The 21,640-nt window shown below is 42.5% G+C and overlaps 1 protein-coding gene across 2 annotated transcripts; it reads right to left on the bottom strand.

Annotated features, from left to right (window-relative positions):
- Nucleotides 1-1,486: 1,486 nt before the first annotated feature.
- On the bottom strand, nucleotides 1,487-16,154 carry LOC139560519 (zinc finger protein 664-like). 2 transcript variants are annotated; one of them, XM_071377385.1, is made up of 2 exons: nucleotides 15,512-16,094; nucleotides 1,487-3,229 (listed from the first exon to the last, which is right to left on the bottom strand). In XM_071377385.1, the coding sequence occupies exons 1-2, from the start codon at nucleotides 15,828-15,830 to the stop codon at nucleotides 2,520-2,522; spliced, it is 1,029 nt and encodes a 342-aa protein (XP_071233486.1). In that variant the 5' UTR covers nucleotides 15,831-16,094; the 3' UTR covers nucleotides 1,487-2,519. The 2 variants fall into 2 exon arrangements, with proteins under 2 accessions (XP_071233486.1, XP_071233487.1); XM_071377386.1 differs by lacking the exon at nucleotides 1,487-3,229 and adding an exon at nucleotides 7,277-7,712 and having other exon boundaries at nucleotides 15,512-16,154.
- Between the last annotated feature and the right edge of the window lie 5,486 nt (nucleotides 16,155-21,640).

Raw genomic sequence — 21,640 nt, 5'->3', positions numbered from 1 at the left:
TATAAGGCTTCTCTCCTGTGTGTAATCTCTGGTGTGTTTTCAGATTACTTGAATGAGTAAAACTCTTCCCACATTGATTACAGCTATAACGCTTCTCTCCTGTGTACTCGCTGGTGTTTTTTAAGTTCTGATGAAGATTTGAAACGTTTCCCACAATCAGAGCAGCAGTGAGATTTCTTTTTTGTGGGTCTCTGATGGTGTTTCTTGAGGTGTTCTGATCTGGAGAGACTTGTCTCTGCCTCATCAGCTTCATGATGTTGTTGAGGCTCCCCAGAGGATCCACGATGGTCACATCTCTCTCCTGTGTGAATGTCAAAGTCAGACAGTCAATGTAGTGAATGTTTAAATGTTTTTACAAACTTTGACAAATGTCTTCTAAGTCTTGTTTTAGTTTGATTTTGGTCCACCAGCAAGTGTAGCAGGCAGAGGACAGAATATACCAGCCACTGTAGCAGGCAAAGAATATACCAGCCACTGTAGCAGGCAGATGAAAGAAAATACATGCCACTGATTTTTTACCAGGCCAAATATTTTTTTTTGCCATGAATGACTACACCAAAAATCACAACAAGAAAACGAATAAGCAGCTTGGCAATGTTTGTAAAACAAGAAATGTAAGTATGAAGTAATGTGCTGAGTATTTCTGTCTGTAATAAAGCCCAGTTTAGAAAATGCTGTCATACTGCTGTGCTGATAAACATTTACAATACATGTTTAACATTTAACATGTTTAACGATTGGCTGGGCCTGGCTCCCCAGTGGGTGGGCCCATGGCAGCGCACCTGCCCAGTTATGAAATCTATAGATTAGGGCCTAATTTATTTATTTCAATTGACTTCTATGAACTGTAACTCAGTAAAATCTTTTGCATGTTGCGTTTATATTATTGTTCAGTATAGTTAGGAGCTGGGCAATTCCACAGTAACGGAATTACACAAGACTCTGATTTTTCACTTTAAAATGTATGCAAAACAAAAAACATTGCTGCTTTAAAACCACGTTTGTGTACAAATATTAGTATTTACTGGTGTTACTCTGACATACTTCTAAATTATATAATGTACAATCGTATCTTTTCTCCTTTTTCTTTCTACAGAATCCTAAAACTCACTAGCTTCTAGAACTCTCGTCTTCCTAAAACTCACTAGCTTCTAGAACTCTCGTCTTCCTAAAACTCACTAGCTTCTAGAACTCTCCTCTTCCTAAAACTCAATAGCTTCTATTCCACTTGGAACGAGTCCAAACAAAACTCATCTCCAATATGGAAAAAGGTGCAGTCAAAATAAATTGTGATCAAATGTACACCCCTTTGTTTATATGTATTGGCAATAATTCACTTAATGGTGAGGCATGGAATATAATAACTGTATCTTTTGTCAGTCTGAATGTTTGAAATATGAATACGTGATTAGAGCCATGCTTCTTCAGTAGTGGAATAAAGACGATTAGCACTTGAATGTTGTAAAGAAATACTGGAGTGATGTAAGATTGTTAATAAAATTGATTACAGACCAATTTATTATACTGCGTCCATGTGTATAGGCTGCAAGTACATTGAAATTAAGTTGTTTTCAAGTCATTGACAAAACGACCAGAAAATACATATTTTCAACTTTCACTTTCAACTACAACCGAACAGATATTGGATGTCGGGCATAGTCTTATTTTCAATGACATTTTGCTAGATGGGATAGCCCCATTGTAAAAACACAGTTAACATGTTCAAATCAATAACCAATATGCAGAAACAGTTTGTGATATATTCAAAACCTAAACATAACATATGCTATATACACAAACATCTCCCACAATAATCATATCACTTGTATTTTTTTAAACAAGCACCATATAAACTGCACAAGCACCAAAAACGCAGTCGTTTTGACAAGTAGCAATAAATCACGGATATCGATTAGGGGGGAAATCAGTTATACATGCTGTTGAAACTAACAACTAAAACAAAACATGAAAATGGGAGATATATTTTACCTCACTGGTTAGAGGACAACCTGCAGAAGACAGTCGGCTACAATTTGGAGTGATCCATTTAAATGTAGGGGTCGCTAAACAAAGGAACGCAACACTTATTTGTCATCTCTCATCGATATCATGTTGAAATCATTTGTGCCGTGAGGAGGGAGATGAGGTTGCACGTCCTGTTAAAACTAACAGCTCAAAAAACACACGGAATCTGGGAATAATGTGTACATCCCTGGTTAGGGGACAATTTGTGGAAAACAGCGAGCTAAATTTTGATTCAAGTGGGTCGCCAACGTGGTAAGTGTAACACAAGTCTTTTTTTGTTAGTCACTTTTTGTTAAATCACATAAATAGTACTCTTTTCAATTCAGACCCTAGATTTTTCCGTGAGGCTAATATCCATATCATGCTGAAATCAATTAAACAAGGAGCAAACGTTTAGGGTTCTACATTGTGACATTATTAAAATACTCCTTCTACAATGTTAAAACATTCTACATTGTGAGATTTTATTTCATTGATATCGTGAAACAACTCCTTCATGTATGTTTTTTCTGATGTTTGATCAGAGATCTTTTACTAGAGTATCGCTTGTCACATTGATCACAGCTATAAGGCTTCTCTCCTGTGTGTGTCCTCTGGTGTATAGTCAGACTGCTAGACGTAACAAAACTTTTCCCACATTGATCACAGCTATAAGGCTTCTCTCCTGTGTGTGTTCTCCGGTGTGATATCAGGCTGAATGACTGACTAAAAGTCTTCCCACATTGGTTACAGTTATACGGTTTCTCTCCTGTGTGTGTTCTCTGGTGTTTAGTCAGACTGCTAGATGTAACATATCTCTTCCCACATTGATCACAGCTATAAGGTTTCTCTCCTGTGTGTGTTCTCTGGTGTGATTCTAAACATCCTGAAGAAACAAAACTCTTTCCACAGTCAGAGCAGCTTAAAAGTTTCTCTCCTGTGTGTGTTCTCTGGTGTTTAGTCAGACTGCTACATGTAAGATATCTCTTCCCACATTGATCACAGCTATAAGGTTTCTCTCCTGTGTGGATTCTCTGATGAATTGTAATGCCTGCTGAGGAGGTGAATCTCTTCCCACAGTCAGAGCAGCAATGAGATTTCTTCCCTGTGGTTCTCTGCAGGTGTGTCTTGAGGTGTTCTGATCTGGAGAGACTCTTCTCTGCCTCGTCAGCATCATGAGGTTGTTGAGGCTCCCCAGAGGATCCACGATAGTTCCGTCTCTCTCCTGTGTGAACAACAAAGTCAGACAGATTGTTAAAGGCCCACAACAGCAAAATTTCACTGTAAAAGGTGATGCCAACAACGTAGCCATGTTGTACAACAATTGACGTCTGTAATGAATGTTAAAATTATTTGACAATTGTCTTAAGACAGTCAAGTGAGAAAGTCCTATTTTGTCTTGTTTTCACAGTAGAAACATCGATGATTGTAGGCTAGAAGAAAGTTAAAGTTGCTGATATGAGTGCATTTCACACTACTTTTGGATTATAATTATAAGTCTCGCTTGAATGTCCTGTGTGTTACTGTGTTATTGTTGCAAATCAACTGCTTTATACTTAAAAAACACTTCAACCAGTAAACTGCTCTTTCGCTAGCTTTTCCATCAGCCTGAAACTAATGGTTTGTATGCCAAAATGGCCCAAAACTTCACCTAACAACATAGACGGTGTGACCCATAACTTCACCTAACAACAACATAGACCTACTGTAGGACCCATAACTTCACCTAACAATAATATAGACCCATAACACTGGACTATATATAATACAGTAGGACGTTTGTTCCAGAAAAAAAAGAAAATGTTATTGCTTCTTCAAATCAGAACAAGAGTTTTCAGCTTTGTTAAAGAACAAGAAGGCCAGCACACTGTTTACAAAAGCTTTGTTAAATCAGCACAACAGTTTTCAGCTTTGCTAACATAATTGCAAAATGGTTTTCTACTGATCAATTAACCTTTTAAAATGATAAACTTGGAATAGCTAACACAACGAGCCATTGGAATACAGGAGTGATGGTTGCTGATAATGGTCCTCTGTACGCCTATGTAGATATTCCATTATTATCACATTTATAATCATAAAAATTATGAATATGAAACATTTAGGTACATATACAGTTGAAGTCATAAGTTTACATACACCTTAGCCAAATACATTTAAACTCAGTTTTTCACAATTCCTGACATTTAATCCTAGTAAAAATCCCCTGTCTCAGGTCAGTTAGGATCACCACTTTATTTTAAGAATGTGAAATGTCAGAATAATAGTATAGAGAATTATTTCTTTCAGCTTTTATTTCTTTCATCACATTCCTAGTGGGTCAGAAGTTTACATACACTCAATTAGTATTTGGTAGCATTGCCTTTAAATTGTTTAACTTGGGTCAAACATTTCAGGTAGCCTTCCACAAGCTTCCGACAATAAGATGGGTGAATTTTGGCCCATTCCTCCTGACAGAGCTGGTGTAACGGAGTCAGGTTTGTAGGCCTCCTTGCTCGCACACACTTTTTCAGTTCTGCCCACAAATTCTCTATAGGATTGAGGTCATAGCTTTGTGATGGCCCCTCCAATACCTTGACTTTGTTGTCCTTAAGCCATTTTGCCACAACTTTGGAAGTATGCTTGGGTCATTGTCCATTTGGAAGACCCATGTGCAACCAAGCTGTAACTTCCTGACTGTTGTCTTGAAATGTTGCTTCAATATATCCATGCATTTTCCTGCCTCATGATGCCATCTATTTTGTGAAGTGCACCAGTCCCTCCTGCAGCAAAGCACCCACACAACATGATGCTGCCATCCCCATGCTTCACGGTTGGGATGGTGTTCTACATCTCCCCCTTCTTTCTCCAAACATAACAATGGTCATTATGGCCAAACAGTTCTGTTTTTGTTTCATCAGACCAGAGGACATTTCTCCAAAAAGTACGATATTTGTCCCCATGTGCAGTTGCAAACCGTAGTCTGGCTTTTTTTAATGGCGGTTTTGGAGCAGTGGCTTCTTCGTTGCTGAGCGACCTTTCAAGTTACGTCGATATAGGACTCGTTTTACTGTGGATATAGATACTTTTGTACCCGTTTCCTCCAGCATCTTCACAAGGTCCTTTGCTGTTGTTCTGGGATTGATTTGCTCTTTTCGCACCAAAGTACGTTCATCTCTAGGAGACAGAACGCGTCTCCTTCCTGAAATGTATGACGGCTGCTTGGTCCCGTGGTGTTTATACTTGCATACTATTCTTTGTACAGATGGACATGGTACATTCAGGCTTTTGGAAATTGCTCCCAAGGATGAACCAGACTTGTGGAGGTCTACAATCTTTTTTCTGAAGTCTTGACTGATTTCTTTTGATTTTCCCATGATGTCAAGCAAAGAGGCACTGAGTTTGAAGGTAGGCCTTGAAATATATCCAAAGGTACACATCCATTGGACTCAAATTATGTCAATTAGCCTATCAAAAGCTTCTAAAGCCATGACATAATTTTCTGGAATTTTCCAAGCTGTTTAAAGGCACAATCAACTTAGTGTATGTAAACTTCTGATCCACTGGAATTGTGATACAGTGAATTATAAGTGAAATAATCTGTCTGTAAACAATTGTTGGAAAAATTACTTGTGTCATGCACAAAGTAGATGTCCTAACCGACTTGCCAAAACTAAAGTTTGTTAACAAGAACAAGTGTATATAAAATGAACAGACTAGGTCTATACTGCTCCTACATGATGCAACAACACAGTGCATTTGGAAAGTACTCAAACCCTTCACTTTTTCCAAATTTTGTCACGTTACAGCCTTATTCTAAAATTGATTTTAAAAAAATTAAATACTCCATCTACACACAATACCCCATAATGACAACCAAAAACAAGTTTAGATTTTTTTGCTAATTTATTAAAAGAAACTGAAGAATCTACATAAGTATTCAGACGTTTACTACGTACTTTGTTGAAACACCTTCTGGAGTATGACGCTACAAGCTTGGCACACCTGTATTTGGGGAGTTTCTCCCATTCTTCTCTGCAGATCCTCTCAAGCTCTGTCAGGTTGGATGGGGAGCGTCGCTGCACAGCTATTTTCAGGTCTCTGATCGGGTTCAAGTCCGGGCTCTGGCTGGGCCACTCAAGGTTATTCAGAGACTTCTCCCGAAGCAACTCCTGCCTTGTCTTGGCTGTGGGCTTAGGGTCATTGTCCCTTTGGTAGGTGAACCTTCACCCCAGTCTGAGGTCCTGAGCTCTCTGTAGCAGGTTTTCATCAAGGATCTGTCTGCACTCTGTTCATCTTTCCCTCGATCCCGAATAGTCTACCAGTCCCTGCCGCTGAAAAACATCCCCGCAGGATGATGCTGCCACCACCACACTTTACGCCAGGCGAGCCACTTGGCAGTCAGGCCAAAGAGTTCAATCTTGGTTTCTTCAGACCAGAGAATCATGCTTCTCATGGTCTGAGAGTCTTTAGGTGCCTTTTGGCAAACTCCAAGCGGGCTGTCATGTGCCTTTTACTGAGGAGTGGCTTCCGTCTGACCTCTCTACCATAAAGGCCTGATTGGTGGAGTGCTGCAGAGATGATTGTCCTTCTGGAAGGTTCTCACATCTCCACAGAGGAACTCTGGAGCTCAGTCAGAGTGACCATCGGGTTCTTGGTCACCTCCCTGACCAAGGTCCTTCTCCCCCGATTGCTCAGTTTGGCCGGGCGGCCAGCTCTAGGAAGAGTCTTGGTGGTTCCAAACTTCTTCCATTTAAGAATGATGGCGGCCACTGTGTTCTTGGGGACCTTCAATTCTGCAGACATTTTTTGGTACCCTTCCCCAGATCTGTGCCTCGACACAATCCTGTCTCTGAGCTCTACGGTGGCTGCCCTAATAATAATAATAATAATGTAGAACATAAAATCTAACCTTGCTTTCATGTTTATAGGCTGAGCAGAGCTCTATAATAGGGAATGGGAAAGGGAGATACCAAGTCAGTTGTACAACTGAATGCATTCAACTGAAATGGGTCTTCCGCATTTAACCCAACCCCTCTGAATCAGAGTGCCCTCTGAATCAAAATGCCCGGCTTTTCTTCTGTGTGTATTCTCTCATGCCTTTTCAGGGTAGTTAACACGGTCAAACTCTTTCTACACTGGGAACATTGGAAAGGCTTTTCTCCTGTGTGTGTCCTCTCATGAGCTTTTAGGTCCCCTACTCGGGAAAATCTATTTTTACACTGGGAGCAGTGGTAAGGCTTTTCTCCTGTGTGTATTCTCTCATACTCTTTAAGGTGCCCTCTCTGAGTAAAACTGTTTCCACACTGGGAACATTGGAAAGGCTTTTCTCCTGTGTGTGTCCACTCATTCTCCTTCAGACTCCTTGACTGAATAAAACATTCCACAGCGATGAGGCTTTTCTCCTGTATGCGTCCACTCATGCTCCTTCAGGCTTCCTAACTGAATAAAACTCTTTCCACACTGGAAACATTGGAAAGGCTTTTCTCCCGTGTGTGTCCCCTCGTGAGCTTTTAAGTCCCCTGATCCGGAAAATCTCTTTTCACATTGGAAGCAGTGGTATGGCTTTTCTCCTGTGTGTGTCCTCTCATGGCGTTTTAGGTTCCCTAACCAGCGAAAACTATTTTCACAGTGGGAGCAGTGGTGTTGTCTTGCTGTTTTGGGCGTCTCTGGGTCTGGTTCCCCTGAAGGACTCTTCCTGCTGTCATAGTGAGAGTCTGCTCTTTCTCCTGTCAATGACAAACAGCATCTAGTTATACAGAGACCTAAATGAAACCTCCACGTGATAAAACTGTCTTCCTATGAGGTTTAATCTAGACTAGATCCCTCAATAAAAGAGCAAAACTGGTCATCACAGAGTGGCTGTAGTGCTTCGTAGGCTGGGTAAATCCATTTGAATTCAATACATTTGACAGCATCCCTTTTGATTTAAAAAAAAAAAGCTTTCCTTACATGTTTGCATATGGAAGAAGTGGTAAAAAAGTGACTTTTTGTAACTGAATGCAAAAACATTCATGAGATATACAGTATTAGTCAAAGTTTGGACACACTTAGTCATTCATGGGTTTTTCTTTATTTTTACTATTTTCTACATTGTAGAATAATAGTGAAGACATGACAACTATGAAATAACACATATGGAATCATGTAGTAACCAAAAAAGTGGTAAACAAATCAAAATATATTTTAGATTCTTCAAAGTAGCCACCCTTTGCCTTGATGACAGCTTTGAACACTCTTGGCAGTGTCTCAACCAGCTTTACCTGGAATGCTTTTCCAACAGTCTTGAAGGAGTTCCCACATATGCTGAGCACTTGTTGGCTGCTTTTCCTTCACTCTGTGGTCCAACTCATCCCAAATCCTTTCAATTGGGTTGACGTCAGGTGAATGTGGAGGCCAGGTCATCTGATGCAGCACTCCATCACTCTCCTTTTTGGTCAAATAGCCCTTACACAGCCTGGGGGTGTGTGGGGTCATTGTCCTGTTGAAAAACAAATGATAGTCCCACTAAGCGCAAACCAGATGGGATGGCGTATCGCTTCAGAATGCTGTGGTAGCCAGACAGGTGTGTGCCTTTCCAAATCATGTCCAATCAATTGAATTTACCACAGGTGGACTCCAATCAAGTTGTAGAAACATCTCAACGATGATCAACGGAAACAGTATGCACCTGAGGTCAATTTCAAGTCTCATAGCAAACGGTCTGAATACTTGTAAATTAAGGTATCTGTTTTTTCTTTTTAATAAATGTGACATGTTTTCTACAAACCTATTTTAGCTTTTTCATTATGAGGTGTTGTGTGTACAGTCGTGGCCAAAAGTTTTGATAATGACACAAATTTTAATTTTCAAAGTCTGCTGCCTCAGTTTGTATGATGGCAATTTGCATATACTCCAGAATGTTATGAAGAGTGATCAGATGAATTGCAATTAATTGCAAAGTCCCTCTTTGCCATGCAAATGAACTGAATCCCCCAAAAACATTTCCACTACATTTCAGCCCTGCCACAAAAGGACCAGCTGACATGTCAGTGATTCTCTCGTTAACACAGGTGTGAGTGTTGATGAGGACAAGGCTGGAGATCACTCTGTCATGCTGATTGAGTTCGAATAACAGACTGGAAGCTTCAAAACGAGGGTGGTGCTTGGAATCATTGTTCTTCCTCTGTCACTCATGGTTACCTGCAAGGAAACACGTGCCGTCATCATTGCTTTGCACAAAAAGGGCTTCACAGGCAAGGATATTGCTGCCAGTAAGATTGCACCTAAATCAACCATTTATCGGATCATCAAGAACTTCAAGGAGAGCTGTTCAATTGTTGTGAAGAAAGCTTCAGGGCGCCCAAGAAAGTCCAGCAAGCGCCAGGACCGTCTCCTAAAGTTGATTCAGCTGCGGGATCGGGGCACCACCAGTACAGAGCTTGCTCAGGAATGGCAGCAGGCAGGTGTGAGTGCATCTGCACGCACAGCGAGGCGAAGACTTTTGGAGGATGGCCTGGTGTCAAGAAGGGCAGTAAAGAACCAACTTCTCTCCAGGAAAAACATCAGGGACAGACTGATATTCTGCAAAAGGTACAGGGATGGGACTGCTGAGGACTGGGGTAAAGTAATTTTCTCTGATGAATCCCCTTTCCGATTGTTTGGGGCATCCGGAAAAAAGCTTGTCCGGAGAAGACAAGGTGAGCGCTACCATCAGTCCTGTGTCATGCCAACAGTAAAGCATCCTGAGACCATTCATGTGTGGGGTTGCTTCTCAGCCAAGGGAGTGGGCTCACTCACAATTTTGCCTAAGAACACAGCCATGAATAAAGAATGGTACCAACACATCCTCCGAGAGCAACTTCTCCCAACCATCCAGGAACAGTTTGGTGACGAACAATGCCTTTTCCAGCATGATGGAGCACCTTGCCATAAGGCAAAAGTGATAACCAAGTGGCTCGGGAAACAAAACATTGATATTTTGGGTCCATGCCCAGGAAACTCCCCAGACCTTAATCCCATTGAGAACTTGTGGTCAATCCTCAAGAGGCAGGTGGACAAACAAAAACCCACAAATTCTGACAAACTCCAAGCATTGATTATGCAAGAATCGGCTGCCATCAGTCAGGATGTGGCCCAGAAGTTAATTGACAGCATGCCAGGGCGGATTGCAGAGGTCTTGAAAAAGAAGGGTCAACACTGGAAATATTGACTCTTTTCATAAACTTCATGTAATTGTCAATAAAAGCCTTTGACACTTATGAAATGCTTGTAATTATACTTCAGTATTCCATAACATCTGACAAAAATATCTAAAGACACTGAAGCAGCAAACTTTGTGGAAATTAATATTTGTGTCATTCTCAAAACTTTTGGCCACGATTGTAGATTGATTAGGATTGTTATTTATTTAATCCATAGTAGAATAAGGCTGTAACTTAACAAAATGTGGAAAGACTTTAGTGACATAAATAAGGGGTTAAAGACATGTAAAAAATATAGATATTATTTTATTTTATATATATCTCAGATACAGGACAGACACTTCAGAACAAACTTCCTTTAGATTTTTTTGGGGAAACAATGTTACTATGGTTACTGTTGTTCCATGTTGTGAATGTTATCCAATGTGTTACTATGGTTACTGTTGTTCCATGTTGTGAATGTTATCCAATGTGTTACTATGGTTACTGTTGTTCCATGTGTTTCTACAGTACTATACTGGGAAAGCCCTTCATGTTGGAGGGTGTTTCTACAGTACTATACTGGGGAAGCCCTTCATGTTGGAGGGTGTTTTGCCTTTGACACTCCAGCAACTGTTTCCAGTGTGTTAGTAGGGGGTCTCATTCATATTGGGAAATGATTTGGCTGGAGGGAAGGTTGTGCCAAATCCTGTCGTTTGTAAGGAACTCAGAATTGAGGAACCTGATGGGTTATCAGAAAAGTACCCTACAGTGTTCCCAGCATGTGCCGTTACACGTGCTCTGTCTAAGAGAGTCACCGGGAGCAAGTCTAGTGTTGAGGATGTCAGCGATCCCACCATGGTCGATCTGTCTGAGACGTTTATGGGTGATCCTGATTTTGGTAAACCTCCTGAGTTGACCTCTCCTTTGAAAACCCCAAAGGTGAGAGTTTGTAGAACCTCTGAATGAAGAGAGGATCCCTACAGTTGACACTTGGATGTCTAGGAAGCAGTAGCTTGCTGATCAGAGTAAAGATGTTTCTAGGAAGCAGTAGATTGATGAACAGAGTAAAGATGTTTCTAGGAAGCAGTAGATTGATGAACAGAGTAAAGATGTTTCTAGGAAGCAGTAGCTTGCTGAACAGAGTAAAGATGTTTCTAGGAAGCAGCTGATTGATGAACAGAGTAAAGATGTTTCTAGGAAGCAGTAGCTTGCTGAACAGAGTAAAGATGTTTCTAGGAAGCAGTAGATTGATGAACAGAGTAAAGATGTTTCTAGGAAGCAGTAGATTGATGAACAGAGTAAAGATGTTTCTAGGAAGCAGTAGCTTGCTGAACAGAGTAAAGATGTTTCTAGGAAGCAGTAGATTGATGAACAGAGTAAAGATGTTTCTAGGAAGCAGTAGCTTGCTGAACAGAGTAAAGATGTTTCTAGGAAGCAGCTGATTGATGAACAGAGTAAAGATGTTTCTAGGAAGCAGTAGCTTGCTGAACAGAGTAAAGATGTTTCTAGGAAGCAGTAGATTGATGAACAGAGTAAAGATGTTTCTAGGAAGCAGTAGATTGATGAACAGAGTAAAGATGTTTCTAGGAAGCAGTAGCTTGCTGAACAGAGTAAAGATGTTTCTAGGAAGCAGCTGATTGATGAACAGAGTAAAGATGTTTCTAGGAAGCAGCTGATTGATGAACAGAGTAAAGATGTTTCTAGGAAGCAGCAGCTTGCTGAACAGAGTAAAGATGTTTCTAGGAAACAACTGATTGATGAACAGAGTAAAGATGTTTCTCGGAAGCAGCATATTGCTGAACAGAGTAAAGATGTTTCTCGGAAGCAGCAGATTGCTGAACAGAGTAAAGATGTTTCCCTCTCCCCTCTTTTTGCTGAGATACATCCAGAAGAGGAGTTTAATTAAGTTTGTGTGGGTAATTTTATATGCTCTCGTTGGCTGGCCCTCACTACATAATCGCCATCAAACCCACTGGCTCCAGGTCATCCATAAGTCTTTGCTAGGTAAAGTCCTGCCGTATCTCAGCTCACTGGTCACCATAGCAACACCCACCCGTAGCACGCGCTCCAGCAGGTATATTTCACTGGTCATACCCAAAGCCAACACTTACTTTGGCCGCCTTTATTTCCAGTTCTCTGTTGCCAATGACTGGAACGAATTTCAAAAATCACTGAAGCTGGAGTCATATCTCCCTCACTAACTTTAAGTATCAGCTGTCTGAGCAGCTTACCGATCACTGCACCTGCACACAGCCAATCTGTAAATAGCACACCCAACCTCCTCATCCCCTTATTGTTATTTATCCTCTTGCTCTTTTGCACCCAAGTATCTCTACTTGCACATCATCATCTGCACATCTATCACTCCAGTGTTAATGCTAAATTGTAATTATTTTGCCTCTATGGCCTATTTATTGCTACCTCCCTACATTTGCACACACTGTACATAGATTTCTTTATTTTATTTTTATTTTGTGTGTAACTCTGTGTTGTTGTTTTTGTCGCACTGCTTTGCTTTATCTTGGCCAGGTCGCAGTTGTAAATTACAACTTGTTCTCAACTGGCCTACCTGGTTAAATAAAGGTTAAAAAAAAAAATACTCTAATTAATACATGCATTAACAGAAATGAATGTAACCAAATGACAGGAATTAACGGTACATTTACTACTGGTGACATTTGTAACGGGGAATTGATATAATAAACTCAATCTAAGGGCAATCAATTCAAATCAAGTTTATTTTATATAGCCCTTCGTACATCAGCTAATATCTCGAAGTGCTGTACAGAAACCCAGCCTAAAACCCCAAACAGCAAGCAATGCAGGTGTAGAAGCACGGTGGCTAGGAACAACTCCCTAGAAAGGCCAAATCGTAGGAAGAAACCTAGAGAGGAACCAGGCTATGAGGGGTGGCCAGTCCTCTTCTGGCTGTGCCGGGTGGAGAATATAACAGAACATGGCCAAGAATTCACACAATGAAACAATTCACACAATGAAACAATGAAGGAGCAAGAATTGGTGGAAGCCAGCGGAGGACATTCTGAAGAGAGACTCACCTATATCTTCACCACACAACCCCCCCCTTCTTGTCTCAACATTTTAAATAATACTCAAGATACATTATCTTCACACATATTTGAGATGCTTTTCACTGACAGCCGAACCTCAATAATCAGTGAAGCCTATTGCCACACACACTGCCCAAATAAGCTTGTAGGCTTATGCCTGTGGTTTGAAACCATACACAGGTCTTTTTTTAAAGAAGCTAATGATCCCTGATTCCTCTGTGGCAACGTCATGCTTTCTGGTAAAGTATTTATTTCTTTATAGACAGGAGTAATTATACAATTTGGGCAAATTTATTTCAATTTATTTACTTGTTGGACCCACCACTATGTAATTTCTCTCCTGTTCTACTGGACCCACCACTATGCCATTTCTCTCCTGTTCTATTAGACCCACCACTATGCCATTTCTCTCCTGTTCTATTAGACCCACCACTATGCCATTTCTCTCCTGTTCTACTAGACCCACCACTATGCCATTTCTCTCCTGTTCTACTGGACCCACCACTATGCCATTTCTCTCCCGTTCTACTGTACCCACCACTATGCCATTTCTCTCCTGTTCTACTGGACCCACCACTATGCCATTTCTCTCCTGTTCTATTGGACCCACCACTATGCCATTTCTCTCCTGTTCTACTGGACCCACCACTATGCCATTTCTCTCCTGTTCTACTGGACCCACCACTATGCCATTTCTCTCCTGCTCTATTAGACCCACCACTATGCCATTTCTCTCCTGTTCTATTAGACCCACCACTATGCCATTTCTCTCCTGTTCTATTAGACCCACCACTATGTCATTTCTATCCTGTTCTATTAGACCCACCACTGTCATTTCTCTCCTGTTCTACTGAACCCACCACTATGCCATTTCTCTCCTGTTCTATTAGACCCACCACTATGCCATTTCTCTCCTGTTCTACTGGACCCACCACTATGCCATTTCTCTCCTGTTCTACTGAACCCACCACTATGCCATTTCTCTCCTGTTCTATTAGACCCACCACTATGCCATTTCTCTCCTGTTCTATTAGACCCACCACTATGCCATTTCTCTCCTGTTCTACTGGACCCACCACTATGCCATTTCTCTCCTGTTCTATTAGACCCACCACTATGCCATTTCTCCCCTGTTCTATTAGACCCACCACTATGCCATTTCTCTCCTGTTCTATTAGACCCACCACTATGTCATTTCTCTCCTGTTCTACTGAACCCACCACTATGCCATTTCTCTCCTGTTCTATTAGACCCACCACTATGCCATTTCTCTCCTGTTCTATTAGACCCACCACTATGCCATTTCTCTCCTGTTCTACTGGACCCACCACTATGCCATTTCTCTCCTGTTCTACTGGACCCACCACTATGCCATTTCTCTCCTGTTCTATTAGACCCACCACTATGCCATTTCTCCCCTGTTCTATTAGACCCACCACTATGCCATTTCTCTCCTGTTCTATTAGACCCACCACTATGTCATTTCTATCCTGTTCTATTAGACCCACCACTGTCATTTCTCTCCTGTTCTACTGAACCCACCACTATGCCATTTCTCTCCTGTTCTATTAGACCCACCACTATGCCATTTCTCTCCTGTTCTATTGGACCCACCACTATGCCATTTCTCTCCTGTTCTATTGGACCCACCACTATGTAATTTCTCTCCTGTTCTATTGGTTTTCATATCAACTTTATTCCGTTGTACAGAAACGAAAGGCACAAACTGCTTCATTACAGGAGTTCCACGTTCTGTTCAGATCCATTACCCTCATCTAAATGTGATTTCTGTCATTCTGAGCACCGTGTGTGAACAACCCTAATGGGTTATGCACCCAAGATGTGTCTAGTAAAGTTCTCAAAAGGCCAGTAAATTAAAATCTTCCCCGTCACGGAAACCCTGGTAGCATTATAATGGGCGTTACTGAGCGAGATCAGTGACATCACCCAAACTGGCTGTAGATCTCAATCTGATGTGGACAGGAAGCTACTAAAATGTAGTAAATAAAACATCTAAATATCTTAAATTAATATTTTAAAGAAATCAAAAGAATATGTGTAGAGCGGACGAAAAAGGAGGGGATCCCACAGTAGTTGTCAGCAGATAGACCCTTCTCAAATATATATGTTAAGTCACTTTTTGGAAACGTAACGGAGAAAACAAGGGGTAGCTTGTTCTCTACGTCGTCTGATTCTAGACATATCAGTCATCATCCTAGGGCCCTCCATCGAAGAGGTATTGACGAGAGAACTCCGAATATTCAAAGTTAAAAACAAATTGAAGGCGGTACTTACTGGTGTTAATCAGATCTCCTATCTCCTCCTCTTCATCTTCCAATGTGACAGTAATCTCTCCTTCCTTCTTCACTCCAAAAACGACATCCTCCTCTTTATCTTCCTCCTCTTCTTTCACAATAACATACTCCTCCTCCTCCTCTTTCACTCTGAACGTGTCTTCCTCTTCTTTCACTGAAACAGCCTCTACTTCTTGTTTAACTGTGACATCCTCCTCTTCCTTCTCCTCTTTCACGACAATGTTCAGCCCCAGAGCTTCTTTCTCCGTCCAGCAGACCCCCTCTTCTTTAACAGGAGGGGAGTAGTTTAGGGAGCTCATGGTCAAGGATGTTAGCTAGCTAGCTATCATTAGCGACTAGGCTAGTGCTAACTTAACCAGCCAGCTACTATAGCTGACTAATAAAAACAACGTAAGTATGAAATGAAATAGGTTAACAAGTAGATACGACAGAAGTGTGTTTAAAATACAATAGCTAATATAGACCAAAAGCGTATAAATAGCTTGAATCTTTCCGCTATGTTGGCTAGCAAGCTACCGAGGTGGTTGACGAGATGTTTATGAAGAACCGTCCACTAGATAATACGTCACTCTAGCAGCATGGCCTGAAAGACGCACATCGCCGTCTGCTGACTGGAGTGGGAAACGCAGTTAAGATGGGAAACGCAGTTTTAAATGGATTTAATTAAATAATAGTATTATATTGAGACATACAAAGACAGGAATGTGTTGATTGATTAGTGCGAATAAATTTTTTTTACAACAGCATATTTAAGTCTGTTTCATTAAGTCATACTACATCTAAATAAGTAGCGAGCTACTGTAGGTCTATACTGCTCCTACGTGGTGTAACAATACATCATGTAGATGTATATAATGAACAGACTAGGTCTATACTGCTCCTACATGGTGTAACAATACATCATGTAGCTGTATATAATGAACAGACTAGGTCTATACTGCTCCTACATGGTGTAACAATACATCATGTAGATGTATACTACCGTAGAAAAGTTTGGGGTTCACTTAGAAATGTCCTTGCTTTTGAAAGAAAATCAAATTTTTCGTCCATTAAAATAACACCAAATTGATCAGAAATACAGTGTAGACATTGTTAACGTTGACTATTGTTAAATTACTATTATAGCTGGAAACGACAGATTTTTTATGAAATATCTACATAGGCGTACAGAGGCCCATTATCAGCAACCATCACTCCTGTGTTCCAATGGCACATTGTGTTAGCTAATCAAAGATAATAATTTTAAAAGTCTAATTGAGCATTAGAAAACCCTTTTGCAATTATGTTACCACAGCTGAAAACTGTTGTGCTGATTTAACAAAGCTTTTTTAAACAGTGTGTGGGCCTTCTTGTTCTTTAACAAAGCTTTTATAAACAGTGTTTTTGCATAACAATCAGGCAGTAGAACAACAATAATCATCACCCTCTTGACCAATCTTCCCTCCCCTTAACATTGGGTTTGATTCAGATCCTGTCAGTGTGCCAGGTGGACATTGGGTTTGACTCAGACCCTGCCAGTGTGCCAGGTGTACATTGGGTTTGATTCAGACCCTGTCAGTGTGCCAGGTGTACATTGGGTTTGATTCAGACCCTGTCAGTGTGCCAGGTGGACATTGGGTTTGATTCAGACCCTGACAGTGTGCCAGGTGGACATTGGGTTTGATTCAGACCCTGTCAGTGTGCCAGGTAGACATTGGGTTTGATTCAATGACCCAATGACTGACCAATCAACAGACTCTTGCTAAACCAATGAACAAATATGTGCCAAAGCAACACATATCTTGGTCCATGTTAGTATGAAAAACAGTATCAATCCCACATTTCCAGCCTGCTGAAGGCGTGGTGGAGTGGTAAACACCACCCCCGGCTCTACCAGGGGCTTGAGGTGGTCTCCCACAGCTCTGCTTATATCATGTTCTGTGGCCTTGCCGTACCATTTCTTGACTGCCCCTGCAACACAGAAACACATTTCTTTTTGACCTCTGTCATTTGACCTCTGTCATTGCCAACAAAGGGTATATAACAAAGTATTGAGATAAACTTTTGTTATTGAACAAATACTTATTTTCCACAATAATTTGCAAATAAATTCATTAAAAATCCTACAATGTGATTTTCTGGATTTTCTTTTCTCATTTTGTCTGTCAAAGTTGAAGTGTACCTATGATGAAAATTACAGGCCTCTCTCATCTTTTTAAGTGGGAGAACTTGCACAATTGGTGGCTGACTAAATACCTTTTTGCCCCACTGTAGCTTACTGACAGACCAATGAGGTAAGATCCCATGTAAACATAGCTTACTGACAGATCAATGAGGTCAGATCCCAATACCCATGTAATCATAGCTTACTGACAGATCAATGAGGTCAGATCCCAATACCCATGTAAACATAGCTTACTGACAGATCAATGAGGTCAGATCCCAATACCCATGTAATCATAGCTTACTGACAGATCAATGAGGTCAGATCCCAATACTCATGTAAACATAGCTTACTGACAGATCAATGAGGTCAGATCCCATGTAAACATAGCTTACTGACAGATCAATGAGGTCAGATCCCATGTAAACATAGTTTACTGACAGATCAATGAGGTCAGATCCCATGTAAACATAGCTTACTGACAGATCAATGAGGTAAGATCCCAATACCCATGTATTGCGAACAGGTCGATTGTAGCGGTAGTCGTTTCGATGGTGACGTACTTTACAGTTATTTCGATGGTTATTGGTTAGTGGTTATTGGAGTCGTGGTTTCCTGGAAGAAACCGTTGTTGTGCATCATCTTTCAACGCTCCAATACCTGATAATGACCAAACCTGTATCGGCTATTTGGGAATTAAACTTCAATTAACCTGAAAGCATTGCTTCATAGTAGAAACATCTGTTAGGTTGGTAAAATGTGGAAAGACCCACCTCATTGGTTAATATTCCCTGTAGTAGAAACATCTGTTGGGTTGGTAGAATGTGGAAAGTCCCACCTCATTGGTTAATATTCACTGTAGTAGAAACATCTGTTGGGTTGGTAGAATGTGGAAAGACCCACCTCATTGGTTAATATTCCCTGTAGTAGAAACATCTGTTGGGTTGCTTTATGCGTGCTGTACGTTACGGCATGACACGTCACGATGTAACGGAGGGTTCGTTTTTTCAACTTTTCTCCAATACTATAGAGCCATTACCATGTCGATCAACACTTGAATAGAAATGTAGTTCACGCCCCAGATTTTGAAGTCAACACAGTCGCTATAGTCCCATTAGTTTTCTTTGCAGCCTCGTTTGAATGTCGCGGTTGCGCACATTTGTACGGAATGGGGTGAATTTACGTTCGTTTCCCCATTTAATGTCATATTTCCGCTTAGTCAGGTAATGATAGCTGGCTTGATAAATTAGCCTATTTACATTTACATTTAAGTCATTTAGCAGACGCTCTTATCCAGAGCGACTTACAAGTTGGTGCATTCACCTTATGATGTCCAGTGGAACAACCACTTTACAATAGTGCATCTAACTCTAAGGGGGGGGGGTTAGAAGGATTACTTTATCCTATCCTAGGTATTCCTTAAAGAGGTGGGGTTTCAGGTGTCTCCGGAAGGTGGTGATTGATTCCGCTGACCTGGCGTCGTGGGGGAGTTTGTTCCACCATTGGGGTGCCAGAGCAGCGAACAGTTTTGACTGGGCTGAGCGGGAGCTGTACTTCCTCAGAGGTAGGGAGGCGAGCAGGCCAGAGGTGGATGAACGCAGTGCCCTTGTTTGGGTGTAGGGCCTGATCAGAGCCTGAAGGTACGGAGGTGCCGTTCCCCTCACAGCTCCGTAGGCAAGCACCATGGTCTTGTAGCGGATGCGAGCTTCAACTGGAAGCCAGTGGAGAGAGCGGAGGAGCGGGGTGACGTGAGAGAACTTGGGAAGGTTGAACACCAGACGGGCTGCGGCGTTCTGGATGAGTTGTAGGGGTTTAATCGCACAGGCAGGGAGCCCAGCCAACAGCGAGTTGCAGTAATCCAGACGGGAGATGACAAGTGCCTGGATTAGGACCTGCGCCGCTTCCTGTGTGAGGCAGGGTCGTACTCTGCGAATGTTGTAGAGCATGAACCTACAGGAACGGGTCACCGCCTTGATGTTGGTTGAGAACGACAGGGTGTTGTCCAGGATCACGCCAAGGTTCTTAGCGCTCTGGGAGGAGGACACAATGGAGTTGTCAACCGTGATGGCAAGATCATGGAATGGGCAGTCCTTCCCCGGGAGGAAGAGCAGCTCCGTCTTGCCGAGGTTCAGCTTGAGGTGGTGATCCGTCATCCACACTGATATGTCTGCCAGACATGCAGAGATGCGATTCGCCACCTGGTTATCAGAAGGGGGAAAGGAGAAGATTAATTGTGTGTCGTCTGCATAGCAATGATAGGAGAGACCATGTGAGGATATGACAGAGCCAAGTGACTTGGTGTATAGCGAGAATAGGAGAGGGCCTAGAACAGAGCCCTGGGGGACACCAGTGGTGAGAGCACGTGGTGCGGAGACAGATTCTCGCCACGCCACCTGGTAGGAGCGACCTGTCAGGTAGGACGCAATCCAAGCGTGGGCCGCGCCGGAGATGCCCAACTCGGAGAGGGTGGAGAGGAGGATCTGATGGTTCACAGTATCAAAGGCAGCCGATAGGTCTAGAAGGATGAGAGCAGAGGAGAGAGAGTTAGCTTTAGCAGTGCGGAGCGCCTCCGTGACACAGAGAAGAGCAGTCTCAGTTGAATGACTAGTCTTGAAACCTGACTGATTTGGATCAAGAAGGTCATTCTGAGAGAGATAGCAGGAGAGCTGGCCAAGGACGGCACGTTCAAGAGTTTTGGAGAGAAATGAAAGAAGGGATACTGGTCTGTAGTTGTTGACATCAGAGGGATCGAGTGTAGGTTTTTTCAGAAGGGGTGCAACTCTCGCTCTCTTGAAGGCGGAAGGGACGTAGCCAGCGGTCAAGGATGAGTTGATGAGCGAGGTGAGGTAAGGGAGAAGGTCTCCGGAAATGGTCTGGAGAAGAGAGGAGGGGATAGGGTCAAGCGGGCAGGTTGTTGGGCGGCCGGCCGTCACAAGACGCGAGATTTCATCTGGAGAGAGAGGGGAGAAAGAGGTCAAAGCACAGGGTAGGACAGTGTGAGCAGAACCAGCAGTGTCGTTTGACTTAGCAAACGAGGATCGGATGTCGTCGACCTTCTTTTCAAAATGGTTGACGAAGTCATCCGCAGAGAGGGAGGAGGGGGGGGAGAGGGGGAGGAGGATTCAGGAGGGAGGAGAAGGTGGCAAAGAGCTTCCTAGGGTTAGAGGCAGATGCTTGGAATTTAGAGTGGTAGAAAATGGCTTTAGCAGCAGAGACAGAAGAGGAGAATGTAGAGAGGAGGGAGTGAAAGGATGCCAGGTCCGCAGGGAGGCGAGTTTTCCTCCATTTCCGCTCGGCTGCCCGGAGCCCTGTTCTGTGAGCTCGCAATGAGTCGTCGAGCCACGGAGCAGGAGGGGAGGACCGAGCCGGCCTGGAGGATAGGGGACATAGAGAGTCAAAGGATGTAGAAAGGGAGGAGAGGAGGGTTGAGGAGGCAGAATCAGGAGATAGGTTGGAGAAGGTTTGAGCAGAGGGAAGAGATGATAGGATGGAAGAGGAGAGAGTAGCGGGGGAGAGAGAGCGAAGGTTGGGACGGTGCGATACCATCCGAGTAGGGGCAGTGTGGGAAGTGTTGGATGAGAGCGAGAGGGAAAAGGATACAAGGTAGTGGTCGGAGACTTGGAGGGGAGTTGCAAAGAGATTAGTGGAAGAACAGCATCTAGTAAAGATGAGGTCAAGCGTATTGCCTGCCTTGTGAGTAGGGGGGGAAGGTGAGAGGGTGAGGTCAAAAGAGGAGAGGAGTGGAAAGAAGGAGGCAGAGAGGAATGAGTCAAAGGTAGACGTGGGGAGGTTAAAGTCACCCAGAACTGTGAGAGGTGAGCCATCCTCAGGAAAGGAGCTTATCAAGGCGTCGAGCTCATTGATGAACTCTCCAAGGGAACCTGGGGGGCGATAAATGATAAGGATGTTAAGCTTGAAAGGGCTGGTAACTGTGACAGCATGGAATTCAAAGGAGGCGATAGACAG

The sequence above is a fragment of the Salvelinus alpinus genome, chromosome 30 (assembly GCF_045679555.1).
Source record: "Salvelinus alpinus chromosome 30, SLU_Salpinus.1, whole genome shotgun sequence".
Taxonomy (NCBI): Eukaryota; Metazoa; Chordata; class Actinopteri; order Salmoniformes; family Salmonidae; genus Salvelinus; species Salvelinus alpinus.
Note: the sequence above shows the minus strand (reverse complement) of the source record. Positions and strands in the feature narration are given on the sequence as shown.